This window comes from Meleagris gallopavo, chromosome 5 (assembly GCF_905368555.1).
Source record: "Meleagris gallopavo chromosome 5, MGAL_WU_HG_1.1, whole genome shotgun sequence".
Classification (NCBI taxonomy): Eukaryota; Metazoa; Chordata; class Aves; order Galliformes; family Phasianidae; genus Meleagris; species Meleagris gallopavo.
Genome location: NC_139408.1, coordinates 20038531 through 20052450, shown reverse-complemented (window position 1 = coordinate 20052450; position 13920 = coordinate 20038531). Strand labels below are relative to the sequence as shown.

Genomic DNA, 13920 nt, shown 5'->3' with positions numbered 1-13920 from the left:
TAAGGGTTTCTTTTTTATTAACTTGTTTGTGGTTCACAGATGTCTTCTAAAGTCATTTTGCTTTGATAATAAACCAAAAACAGATTGAGAAAGCATCCTTTCAATAATTACATATATATTGCAGTTTAATGGTTGTTCACTGATGAATATCTCTTATAAGAAATACATACCTTCAGGTGAAATCCTGAAAGTACTTGTATGACTTTTGTTTGTATCATGGTTGGCATGTAGTGGCATGTTACTATAAGTAATTAAGAGAATTACGGTATCCAGGCTCTTGCAAAATGGCTTCTATACAGTGTGGTTCACTCTACATAAATATCTGCCTAGAAGAATACACAAGATGAAAGTAAAGTAATATGTTAAAAGAAACAATGTTTTATGTTTATGACTTAGTGAAAAGGGAAGAGTGAAATACGACTTGAATAATCTGAGAGATTGGTGTTGTGATAGAAAACGTTTTTATCTTCACGTAATTGGTTTGAAGCGAGCCCAAGTCAATACAGAATGCAAGTTCCTAATGTCTACATGGGATTTCAAGAAAATGAATCCAAATTAACTTTGAAAAGAGACTGGCTAAACTGCATTACATTCTTTTATGGACACTGTTAATTGAAATTACAGTGGCCTTGATTCAATTTAGTTTAAATTAAATTCTAAATAAGAGTGTCCACACAAAGATTTAATGCAATATAATTAACCCACTTTAAAAGTTAATTCCAATTAAATTTCTAGAATGTTTCTGGGTGTACTATTACCAAGCTGTAATGTAATGGCTTTTATGAAAGAATTTAAGCTCTTTTATAGTGAAAAGTTCATAGATTGCTTCCATTTACACAAGTGTGAGTAGTCTGAAGAGAATTACTTTTTTTCTTTTTACCTTTAGGGTGACATCCTCACAAAGTATCACAATCAATAAAAAAACCCAACAAATTACTCTTAATAAAAATAGTATGTCCTAAAGAAATATCAATTTCCTGATATTTCCTGTGGTTATCCTATAAAATAGCAAATGTTTTCAATTGTACTGAGGATACAAAGTACAAGTCAGACTTGGGAGTAAAAGAAAATGTATAAATAAAGGGACATGCAAAACTGATTTAGATTAAACTCTCATTTAAATTAAACTCTATAAATCTTAAGAAGGCATACTGGAGGAAACATGAAATCATGTGAAATAAAGCTATTTTCTGTATACCACAATGAAATAAAAGAATGGAAAGGCAGAATGGATCAAACTTATCCTTGATTGAACTCCCCTGCAATGAATGGTGATTCAGGAGGATTGGATGTGTCCAATCACATTTATGTCTTTCTGTTTAGTCTGCTAGTGATTCATTTAAGTCTTAGAGGGTTTTCAGAAGAGAACCGGAAAGCATTTGTGATACAGCAATATCCACTCTGCATCCTACACTTACATGCTTCAAGGGACTGTAGGAAATCTTGACTATGTCCCAGAATGAAGCAATGAAACATGCAAAGAGGAAAATAATTTGTGTTGCGAGTTTTGATTTATCTGGTCTCACATGTAATCAGTTTGCATTGCAGGGCTGCCTATCTAGCCCTTTTTGGCCTCCACTGTATTTAACTACAAATAAAATAACTAACAAATAGATAAAAGCTGCTGGGCTTTGAAACCTCACAGGCTTTTAGGCATTGTTGCAATGGCTCCCTAAGCTGCTGTTGAGACTTTTAAAGTCCTATAGCACTGGAAAGGGAAATCTCACTTTTTAGAATAGAGGAAGGGTTACACAGCTATATAGTTTCAGCGATAAAAAAATAAGGCTAGGAGGAAAGAATCATGAGATCTACATTAACAAATCCATTTGCTGATTTTGTATAGTTATTATTGTGATGCTCTATAAATAATATAGCATGGTTTTCTTTGTCAGTGGCAAAAACAAGGAATTTAAAAAAATGTCATTTTACTGTATATGAGCATGCAAAGTGTTTACACTTCAGCACTAGTCCACAGAGGTTCAGTCAGGTGGAAAGGATTTCAGGTCAGAAAAGGCAGGAAGAGGAACAAGAAAGTATGGTGAATGAATTTGAAGCAGTGTGGTTCCATCAGCTCAACCCTTCACAGCCTTATGGGGACACAAATCTGAGGCTGTAGGAGCATTTGCAGAGTAGATGTTGGTGGAGGATTTCTGACCGCAGTGGATCTCCCTGCCCACAGGTCAGTCTGTGATCAGGGACGAGGGCTGGCCCTTGTGTGTTTTACTGTTTTGTTCAGGTAAAACAGATTGTGTGCTTGCCTCCCAGTATCTACACTGCAATTTTCTTGGCCTCCTGTGCTGGCATTGCTGCTTGAAGGGATAAGTCTGAGACCCTGAGAACATTCAGAGTTACTCAAAAGAGAGTCAAAAGAGTCACTTCTGCATAAGGTCATCCTGGGCTTTAGACCTATTTTATTACTCTTCTCCACGCTGTGTTTCATACAGAAACTATTTGCAGTGCTGCAGTGCTGATGTTACTGGAAGAGACTTCCCAGCATAATTAGTTGCTTAACGCTCATAGATCCTCTTCATATGTTTGGAAATCTGCCATTTAATTTGCTACTGTAGAGTGGCTTGTTTACTAAAATGTACAGATATCTTTGCAAAGGGTTTTTCTCTCAATAAGCTCTTTAAAAGGGTGTGGTATACAGCATACATAACTGTGCCATATAAAGTGAAGAAAAGGTGAGTTTTCTGAAAATATCTGCACATTTACTTACTAAGTTGTAAAAAGTGTCCTCATCCAGAACTTTTCTGGCATAAACTTGAGGGAGTATTGTGAAGATTTAATTGTACTATAATCATTTAATCACCTGATATCTGATACTTTCTTACCATATTTTCAATGCAGTGATATATAGTCTCACATCTCATTCTTTTTTCAGTGGAGATGTACAGCACCAATTGAAGTGTATTAGATTATGCAGTATCATAAACCATTTATTAAGTTAAAGCCATGGCCTTTGCATCATGTTGCCCTGCTGTTGAGATTGTTACTCCAAGGACTACAGATTAGATAGAAAGCTGAGTTGCCAGAAGCACCAGCCAGTGATCCAGCCAGAGATCTCATAAATTTGGGAAAATATCTTTGCCACCTGCATACCATACCAGATAGATCTTTCGGAAAGGTGTAGGAGTTCTTTTTTTGGAATCACAGTCCACTGTTAAAGGAAAATCCTACAGTGATTGCAGTGAGTATAGTCACTTTATACTAGTAAAATAACAAAAAGTGATGAAAGTTTAATATCAAGTCAAAGACCTAATTATAAAAAATGGGGGAAAAAAAGAGGGAATAAAAAAAGGAATGAAAAACGAGACACCGATTTCATTGCAAGGCCTGGGAGGAAGGCATCTTGACATCTCTGCATACACATGCTCAACAAAGTTAACTTTCAATAGCGTAACAGCTGTATCCTTCAAGCTGCCTCTAAGAAGTCTGCAGAGATAGATTAGCTTTGTCATTCTTTACTCCATCTTCTGCATTGGAGCTTAAGAGAACAATGCTTTTTGCTTAGAGGAAAATGTGTACTGCATCAGGACTAAGTATCAGTTAAGTAGAAGAGAAGTAGAAGAATATGCATATCAGGGGTCCATTTGAGTGAAGATTTTCTGAGTTCTGTGGAAATAGAGGAAAAAAACAAACAAACAAAAAAAAACAACTAAAGCTATATATTTGTATGTATTTGTCTCTATGTGACCATAAAGAAAAAAATATATTACTATATAAACAGGCTTTAAGAATTCTGATTGTGTCTGGGCAATAGTCATAACAGTAAGAGTATTCTCAGCCTTTTAAACAAATTTTAAATATATACAGCAGAGGGCACTAGTGTTATTGGATTGACCATTGAGTTGATATTTTAGTACTAGACAGATGAAAACAAATTGCTCAGAAGACAAAGGGTTGTCAACATAGACTAAAGAAGCTGGTTGATGGTCTGTGTTCCATGTGTGGATTTATAAAGCTAAATCTTTGTCCCTCTAGCATAATAGACAGATACTGAATAACAAAGTATTCTAGTACTGAATTCCAGGTGAGTCTTTATGTAAAGCTTATTAACATACTTCCATAATGTTCTTTCAGACTTTAAATTAATTTTCCACTGTGTTTATGCACTGGCTACTTTTTTTTTTTCCAGGGTGTTTCCACACTCTTTAAACTTAAAGTGACTGAGACAATACTTCCTGAATACTTAAGCTCTTAGTGATGGAAAGATGCAAGTATAAAAGAAAGTGCTGTTTTTTTAATATGTTTCTTCTAACAGAGGAATCTCACCACAGTATATTAGCCTCATGCAAAACTTGCAGGTTGGAAGTGAGGATTTTCAGGAGGTTGCCTGGCATAGCTTCTGCTGGCCAAGGTGACTTTTTAATATGATCAGATCCTCTGTACTTCAGTATTGTATTCAAATAAAATGTTTTTATTATTATTGTTTTTTTTTTTTTAACCCATGGAGCATGTGTGCAGTGATGGAAAAAGAAGAATTTCTGAATAAAGGAGTGAATTAAGAGAATAATGGGAGATGGTGAATCAAGAAGTTGGAACAGGAAAGAAGTGCTTTGCAGGTCTTGCAGCATGGGGTGAAATGATTGGCTTTATGGAGGCTAGCAAAGCAGCTGAGCATAGTTTATGCATGTGCTGGTTGATGTTGAAGACATCTGCTCTCTCAAGTTTGTTACGCTTTTATGTTTGTATGACCTTAGTAGTGTTTGCTACACTTTCTTGTTTTACTCATCCAGTAGTTCCTCTAATCCTTCAGGATATCCCATGTAATGGAATGAGAGTACAAAGTAGCAAAAAGAAAGGTAGAGAAGTCCTATGCTCTGTTGCAAAGCTGGCCATTAACAGCAAATGGTATAAGACAGAACATAAAACAAAGCTGTAGCTCTATAATCCACATGTGCTTACCTGGGCCACACTAGCTATATAAGGACAACAGTCAGCTCTGAAGCTTGATAGAGCAGGCTGAGTTCTTGTCTCAGTTACAGTGAAGACAATAACATTGTCCCAATGTAGTAGAAGAATAATTAATTTGGCGTGGTTCTGCGTCTGTTTTATTACTCATTAGTGGAGTCACTAAGGGATCAGGTTTAGAAGGGTAGAAAAAATGAGGCAGGAAAAATGATAAACCTGCACAATAAAACAAAACTAGGGACAAAAAATACAGGTAAAATAATAGGAGCTATCACAGATGATGATTAATAAATATTCAGCATCAAAATTCATGGATTATAGATCTTAACTAAGGAGCCTGAAATCAATATTAGATTCATTGATGTCTGACCACAACAGGTAGATTCCTCTTCATGGAATCCTTTTCATCCCCCTTTTTACAGATAGTTTTACTACTGTGGATTTTTTATTTAAGAAAACTTGTCTCTTAGTATGCTTTGGTGATTAGTTTAGGATGTTTATCCCTATATTTAACAAGCAAAAGCTTGGGATAGGGATAAAGACACAAGACCATCTTCTGAGTGATAAGCCTACATAAAAACGAAGGTGTTAAAGCAGCCACCCCTCACCAGAGTCTAGTATGTCACCCGAAACCATAAAGCCAATGGTCAAGAGGACTATTATTGGCAAAAGGAAGGAAAGGAGAGGCTGGAGCACTATAACATCTAACACTACAGCCATGGTGTTCTCCAGAATCACATGACAGAAGTTAAGCCACAGAGAGGGAAGTTCAGTGACTTGCTCAAGGTTGCAGAACACATTAGTTTCATGAATCTTTCATACAAGATTGATGTTTTATAAATAACACTTACAGAGCAAATCAAACAAACAGCCCAGATCTTCCAATTTCCATTCACAGGTATCTGTCATTGGCTTTTTTTCTGCAGTAAATTATTAAATGTGAGATGAGAACTCTTGCCAGCTCTGAACCATTATAACAAGTTCAAAAAAATGCCAAAATGAATTCTCAAAACATACACTGTCTGAATATATAATTAGAGAGAGTCTTTCATTAAATGAATTGCTGTGAGATGCAAGTTAGTATATATTCTTTACAGAAAGATAGCTTCTTCAAACAAAATGAAACAATTCAGAGCCTGGAGTGGAAAACCTTTGCCTTTTAGTATTTTATTTTACTGAATACATGTATTATGTATCTGAGTGCTCTAGGTTAGAAATATGCTCTAAACTTGCTGTAATTTATAAGACTTCACTTTTGGCTGATTTATAGGAAATTTCATTAATCTCTACAGCAGAGGGACCTTGTAGAAAGAAGCAGATTGAAAGTGAACTGAAGGATAGGGGCTTGAAGAATTACCACAAATGAATCAGTACTGAAAGACTTAGAATGGTAATGATCATTTTTAGTGTAAAAATCTTTTTCCTCCTTACAGTAAGATCTGTAGGGTTTTTTCTTTTAGAATACTAATGAAATTGTCAACCCTGCAGCTACACAGATATTTTTCAGCAGTTAACTGGCTATTCTTATTTCTGTGTTGGGCACACATATACTAATGAGTTTCTCTGCTGCTGGTGCCAAACAAAAGACTTGAAGAGGAAATATCGTGAATTTGAATGATGCTGTTTAATGATAGGGAAGAACTGGTGATCAGTGTGTTTCTTTTGTATTTTGTGATTAAAATCTAAAATAGGGAAGATATTGCCCTAACATTTCCATGATCTACTACATCTAGTATTAAAAGTTTTATTTTTATTCAGACTCTAATGTAGGAACTCCATTTATAATGACAAACAGTTTCACCCATTAAAAAAGACAGGAATTGTCACTCCCTCTTCATATTATCAGTTGTCTGCATTTATTTATAATGTGTCAAGAAAGTTGAAACCTTAAACATTCATGATTATTATCTTACTTTTTCTGGGGGGAGGAGGGAGGTGCTAGCCAATTCTTTCAACTCTCTTTTTGATTTAGAATATTTCTCTTAAGTATGGAGTGCTGTTGAAATTGTTATCTACCTCTGCCATCATACCACATGCATTATATTTTAGAATGAGCAGGAAAAGTCTGGACATTTCTTATCTCATTGTGAATTACAGCTAGCGTAACTGTACAGGAACTGACATATTAGACTTTGCATAGCTATTTGTGCTACAATTTGATTAAATTGGGAGGGTTGTGTGAAAGGAATTGAGAAGTCTTTATTTGGAGAGCACATTTAAATATTTGGGATTAATTTAATGTCCTTCTTCTCCCTTCTTTCTTTCAGACTATTCAAACTCCAGAAGGACCAACACTAGATAAATTATGAATGTTGAACAAGATGACCTTACATCCACAGCAGATAATGATAGGTCCTAGGTTTAACAGGGCCCTATTTGACCCCCTGCTTGTGGTGCTGCTGGCTCTTCAGCTTCTTGTGGTAGCTGGTCTAGTGAGGGCTCAAACTTGCCCTTCAGTCTGCTCCTGCAGCAACCAGTTCAGTAAAGTGATTTGTGTACGGAAAAATCTGAGAGACGTGCCAGACGGCATCTCCACCAACACCCGGTTACTCAACCTCCATGAGAACCAGATCCAAATCATTAAGGTGAACAGCTTCAAGCATCTGAGGCACTTAGAAATACTGCAGCTCAGCAGGAATCACATCAGAACAATTGAAATAGGGGCCTTCAATGGTCTGGCCAATCTTAATACTTTGGAACTCTTTGACAATCGTCTAACCACTATCCCAAATGGGGCTTTTGTATACTTGTCAAAACTGAAGGAACTTTGGTTGAGAAACAACCCCATTGAGAGCATACCTTCTTATGCTTTTAACAGAATCCCTTCTCTCCGGAGATTGGATTTGGGAGAATTGAAAAGGCTTTCATACATCTCAGAAGGTGCCTTTGAAGGTCTGTCCAACTTAAGATATTTGAACCTTGCCATGTGCAATCTGCGAGAGATTCCTAACCTCACCCCACTTGTAAAACTGGATGAGTTAGACCTTTCCGGGAATCACTTGACTGCCATCCGGCCAGGTTCCTTCCAAGGGTTAATGCATCTTCAGAAATTGTGGATGATACAGTCCCAGATTCAAGTGATAGAAAGGAATGCTTTTGATAACCTTCAATCACTTGTGGAGATCAATCTGGCACACAACAATCTAACACTACTGCCTCATGACCTGTTCACACCACTTCGTCTAGAAAGGATCCACTTGCATCACAATCCTTGGAACTGCAACTGTGATATCCTTTGGCTCAGCTGGTGGATTAAAGACAAGGCACCTTCTAATACTGCATGCTGTGCCCGTTGCCACACACCTCCCAGTTTGAAAGGAAGGTACATTGGTGAGCTGGACCTGAACTACTTCACGTGCTATGCTCCGGTCATAGTGGAGCCACCAGCAGACCTGAACGTCACGGAAGGCATGGCTGCAGAGATGAAATGCCGGGCATCAACCTCCTTGACCTCTGTATCTTGGATTACTCCAAATGGATCTGTTATGACACACGGGGCGTACAGAGTTCGGATTGCTGTGCTCAGTGATGGCACATTAAATTTTACAAAGGTAACTGTGCAAGACACGGGTTTGTATACATGCATGGTGAGTAACTCTGTTGGGAATACTACAGCTTCTGCCACACTGAATGTGACTGCCCTGGATAACCCCGGCTATACATATTTTTCAACTGTCACAGTAGAGACTGTGGAACCTTCTCAGGATGAGGCACAGACAACAGAGCAGGTTGGGCCCACACCAGTTACCAACTGGGAGACCACTAACATGACAACCTCACTCACTCCACAGAGCACAAGGTCAACAGAAAAAACGTTCACCATTCCTGTGACGGACGCAAACAATGGGATCCCAGGAATAGATGAGGTTATGAAGACTACTAAAATCATAATTGGTTGTTTTGTGGCTATCACTCTCATGGCTGCTGTGATGCTGGTAATTTTCTACAAAATGAGGAAACAGCATCACCGGCAAAACCATCATGCTCCAACACGGACTGTAGAAATCATAAACGTGGATGATGAGCTTACAGGTGACACACCCTTAGAGAGTCACTTGCCCATGCCAGCAATTGAGCATGAGCACCTAAATCACTATAACTCTTATAAGTCTCCTTTCAACCACACAACAACAGTTAACACAATAAATTCAATACACAGTTCAGTGCATGAACCGTTATTGATCCGAATGAACTCAAAAGACAATGTACAAGAGACTCAAATCTAAAACGTTTATGACATTATGGGGTGGGGGTGGGAAAAACAGAATATGGTTTATAAAACAAATGACACAAATGACTGGGCTTAATCTACTGTTTCAAAAAGTGTCTTTACAAAGAAAAAGAAATTTATTTATTAAAAATTCTATTGTGATCTAAAGCAGACAAAATTATGTGTATTCCTCAGAACCTCTTTTTGCTGCACTTATTTACCCTCCTCCTCCCCTTTTTAATTCCCTGCCAACCCTGGTTCCCATTTGCCATATTTTTCATAGGAGATCTTGATTCCCTACACGAACTGGCCTAGGAAATTTTGTAAGAATTCTGTTACACTTTGGGAATTTTTATGGTGAATTCTAGTGGTGAGATTCAGTCTATTTTGTCACTTCTTTTTCTCTTCTTTTGTTTTCTCATGCCCTTTATGAAATTATTCAACAGGGAATGGAATATTAGCGGCAACTTTACAAGTGAGCAAACATACAAGCAAAACTTTTTTTCCTCCATGTAATGATTTGAATATTTGCTCTGTATTTACCAAAAGGAGCATTCTGTGAAAAAAAAAAAAGGAAGAAAAAGTAAATAATAAAATAAAATTAATTTACTTGTGAAAACCTATAAAACCCATGATCTTTTAAGAAATTCTAGAATCAGAATTTGTAGTTCAAACACTAAACTAAGATTATAAATAAAATACTGTTGTTTTTTTTTTCTGTACTTGCATATAGTTCATTTTTAGTGTGGCTTTAAAGATCAAAAGCTTGTTAAAATTCTTACAACATTCTGCTTTGATGGTCCAAAAAGTAATTGCTTTAAAAATAATAATTGAAATATTTTGGATCATTACTGAAGAATAGCATAGTTTTCATTTTAGTGTACATAAGCAGCACACTAGCAAACAAGGTTGCTTGAATTTTAATGCAAAATTATGATTATTTTCTTCTAATGGTGTTATCAGTTATCTTTTACATTACAATATGTATTCCACAATATCAGGAAAAGTTATACAAAAAGTTTCGGGTATCACTGAATTTATTAGACAAAGCTGAAAACTATGTTCTTTTTTTTTGTTTGTTTGTTTGTTTTTTTGCTATCTATATCTGTCAGTCAATAAGAAAATTCATTTTCTTTTCATTGTATCAAAGGTAGTGGTTCCCAGTTTAGTTGTTGTGGTAATTTTAGACATAAATATGAATATGTTTAGATATCCGTAAGATCTATAGTCAGAGCTGTATCTCTATGTACAAAATTAAATCAAAATTCTTTTGAAGTTCTAACTATGAGGAAATCCAAGAATTTTGATTAAAAACAAACAAAAAAATCAGAAAGAACAAACTTGGCCAAATCAGCAGAGAAAATGACTTGTATGACAGTTAGATTGCCTATAATCAGCCTATTTTAATTAAAACTCAGACTTGTTTACCAATAGGAAGTGTACATCCTTTTCAATTCTGTTTATATACATTCTCTTGATTTAGCTTACTGTTGTAAGAATGGAGTATACCTTTATGTTGAAAGCTAAAAGGAAGTTTTTGCATAAGAAAAAAAGAGATTCAGGATACTGTATTCTTTCAAGCGCAGAAGTTCTTCCAAATTAAACTACTTTATATATTGGCAACTAAGTAGAAGCATTTTAAAACAATTTAGGTTAAGAAAAAGAATCATGAATTAAATACCAATTCTTTTCACTGATTTCATTTAGCTACTCATACTTTTGAGATTCAGGATCCTGTTCCAGGTGAATAATGTACTTAATTCCTAACAAAATTTCTTTGGACTGTTCTGGTATGCTACAGCATGCAGGAAAAAGATCCTCCTGAACAGTATACTTCTCTAAAATTAATGAGGAATATCTGACAGACAGGTTGAAGGGGTAAATATCTCTTCTCAAGGTTGCAAGTGAATGTTGCAAGAATGCCTGATTTAAAAAGGACACTGAAGATATGTGACAATGAATCACACTCTGCAAGGAGTCTGATAAGTATAATACAGAATGAAACCCAAAGTTCTATAATAATCTCAAAGAAACATTTGGCAAGACATTATCCTTTGATGTACTACATGAAAAATAATATCTACTCTTAGAGAATTTTAATAGAGGACAAAGGTGGACCTGAATGTAAAATGCTGAAGTAGTGATTCCTCTCTTTGCCTACTTCTTCAAAGAGCATTACAGAATTTTATTGCTGATTTCTTTTAAGCATTGTGATAAATTTTGTACAGAAATACAAATACATAGCTATTTGTACTTTGCCCATCCTTATGGTTACCAATATTATGTACATGGCCAATGCTCATCTGACAATTGAAAAAATTGTTTGCAGAAATCCTAAATCTGTAATCAACAGGTTCATGTTAAGAAATGAAGGCTACTATTTAACAGCCATTTTCTAAAGCACTTATGATAAATGGTTTTATAAACATGTAGTTTTTACTAACTCCTAAAGGTTATGTTTTGGAGGTTATTGCAAAGCAGGATACAGTGTCAGTGACAGTAATACAGTGAAGTAATGCAAAATAACATCTGTGACTATTTTAAACAATATACACATTCTTATTAAGTATTAATCAGGTTATATTGGCTAAGTGAATAATACTAAAAACAATCAAAAAAAGCAATATATTCCCATTTGCTTATTATAGGGATAAAGAAAAGGTATTTTAGTATGTTTGCTTGGGATAAGATATATATTAAACAGGAACCATACTAGTTATGACTTTCTCAACATCTTCCCTGTCCTTCTTAGAATTATAGAGATTATTTTTGCAGATTATTTAAATACCAGAGTTAAAAAATGTCACAGCTTAAACTTTAAAATGAGTTCTGCAACAATGTGAAAGGTGTGCTGTGCACTCTCTTGTTATGGTTTTTAAATCAAGCTAATGCAGCCTGCTGCTACTCCAAAGACTATGGTGTTAAATATAAAAACTGAGTCTTCTGTATGGCAGAGGACAATTGATAGTAAACTCTAATGAACTATGTCTTGCAGGTAATGTTCTGGATGAACGTTATGCAAACAATGCAAAAGAGTTGTGTGAAAAAAAGTGACCTTACGAACTATTACAATTCTTAGTGGGCTCACAAGAAGTTATTTTTCAGATCATATGATGAGATTTGAAGATGTTTGCCTGTTGTCCTATATGAATACAAAGAACAAAGCATTTTCTGGACAAGTCTTTAAGTTTTACAAATCTTTTCATATACAGAAATAACGTGAAAAGCAAAACAAGTGAGTTCCATTCAATTAACTATACAAGATAGACATTTTATTTTACTTTGAAAAGGGCTAAATGTATGAAAAGTGTTGGGGTTTTTTTGTTTGTTTTTTTGCTAAAATATTCTAATGCATTAAAAATAATATGTAATATTTTCAAGATCCCTTTCTCCACTGGTGGCATTATAGGTTAATCACAGCATTTGAGAAAAGATAACCAAGTTAACATTCAAATGTACTAGCTTCATAGTCTTTTAAAAGTATTTAGTAACAGCTTTTATATGCTAGATACAACCATTCCTGTAGCCATTCAGTAATGAGTGGAAAATCTTTCCAATCTATTCTTCCTATTTTCCCATTTTTTTATGAATCATAGAATCGTAGAATGGCCTGGGTTGAAAAGAATCACAGTGATCATTTAGTTTCAACCCCCCTGCTATGTGCACGATTGCCAACCACTAGACCAGACTGCCCAGAGCCACATCCAGCCTGGATGAGCTAAGTATATCATATTTTGAAATTGTCATTTTTTTTCTAAGTCCAGGTACTGAAGGACTAGGAAATCTTAGGAACTACCTTGTAATTTCATATTTTAAAAAAGTAAACAAAGAAGTAGTATATTCTTATCTTGAAGATGTAATAAGTAGAGTTATACTTCAGTATTTTTCTGTTTTTCTTACTATAACTATTTCATATATCTTTTTCTCATTCATGCAGATGCACAAGAAATCTTCAGCTCAAACTTATACATGAAATTCAGTCTACAGTTAGGCTGACTATAGTGGTCGACAGTTTATTTTGGAGGTGGTATTATCTATTGATACTGTAGTAGAATAGCATAAACAGCTACCACTACTGAAATATAGTAATGCTAGCAGGGTGTTCATGAGAAGGGAATGGGCTTGAGGAGACTCTGGAAAATCTATCTGTTAAATCTTCAATGTCTGCTGGTATTGCATATTCCTTTTGTGGTGGTGTCCCATGGAAACATTGTGTTTGTGTGTACTTTGGGGCGGAAAGAGCATGGTATGGTAGACAAGCTGTGAGATGGGAACAACTTCCTTGAGTACTTCCCACCTAACAGCACAGTATAACAACTCAGCTTCTGACATGCAGCACATGGCTTTAAATGAGGGAATTATTTTTCTTGTTTATTAGATTTAAGGTTTAGTGTGCACTAAACAACTTTAAATCTTAAAGAATTAAAAAAAAAAACAACACAGGTCTACAGTGTAAATTTTACACAAACAACAAAGTCATCATACTTCAACAGAATGCTAAACTTGTTTAAAGAAGTCTGGGTAAGTCTTTGCAGTATTAAGAACACTTAGGAACAAATGAGGTCTGTACTGGAGTAGTTACATGCTTCTGTTTGCTTCAGAAAGAATAAATCATTATTTGCTTAGGGGAGTTTTATTGGACAAAACAGTTTGTTTAATTTGTCTTGGTTTTAGTTTTGTCTTTTGTACTTTAAAACGTATGCCTAGGATGTTATTCAGAGTAATCTCAAAAGGGCTAAATCGGTGAACCCTGACTGACTTTTATAACAGATAAGTATATTCTATACTGTAATTCT

The 13920-nt window shown here is 35.4% G+C and overlaps 1 protein-coding gene across 5 annotated transcripts in view; it reads left to right on the top strand.

Annotated features, from left to right (window-relative positions):
- The window catches only part of LRRC4C (leucine rich repeat containing 4C), a 95529-nt gene extending 84972 nt beyond the window's left edge, over positions 1–10557 (top strand). For all 5 annotated transcript variants that reach the window (XM_031553516.2, XM_003206392.5, XM_010711267.4 and 2 more), the window contains one exon: positions 7182–10557. In XM_031553516.2, the coding sequence (XP_031409376.1) occupies positions 7224–9140 (1917 nt within the window). In that variant the 5' untranslated portion in view covers positions 7182–7223 and the 3' untranslated portion in view covers positions 9141–10557. The remainder of the gene's footprint in view (positions 1–7181) is intronic.
- The last annotated feature ends 3363 nt before the right edge of the window (positions 10558–13920 follow it).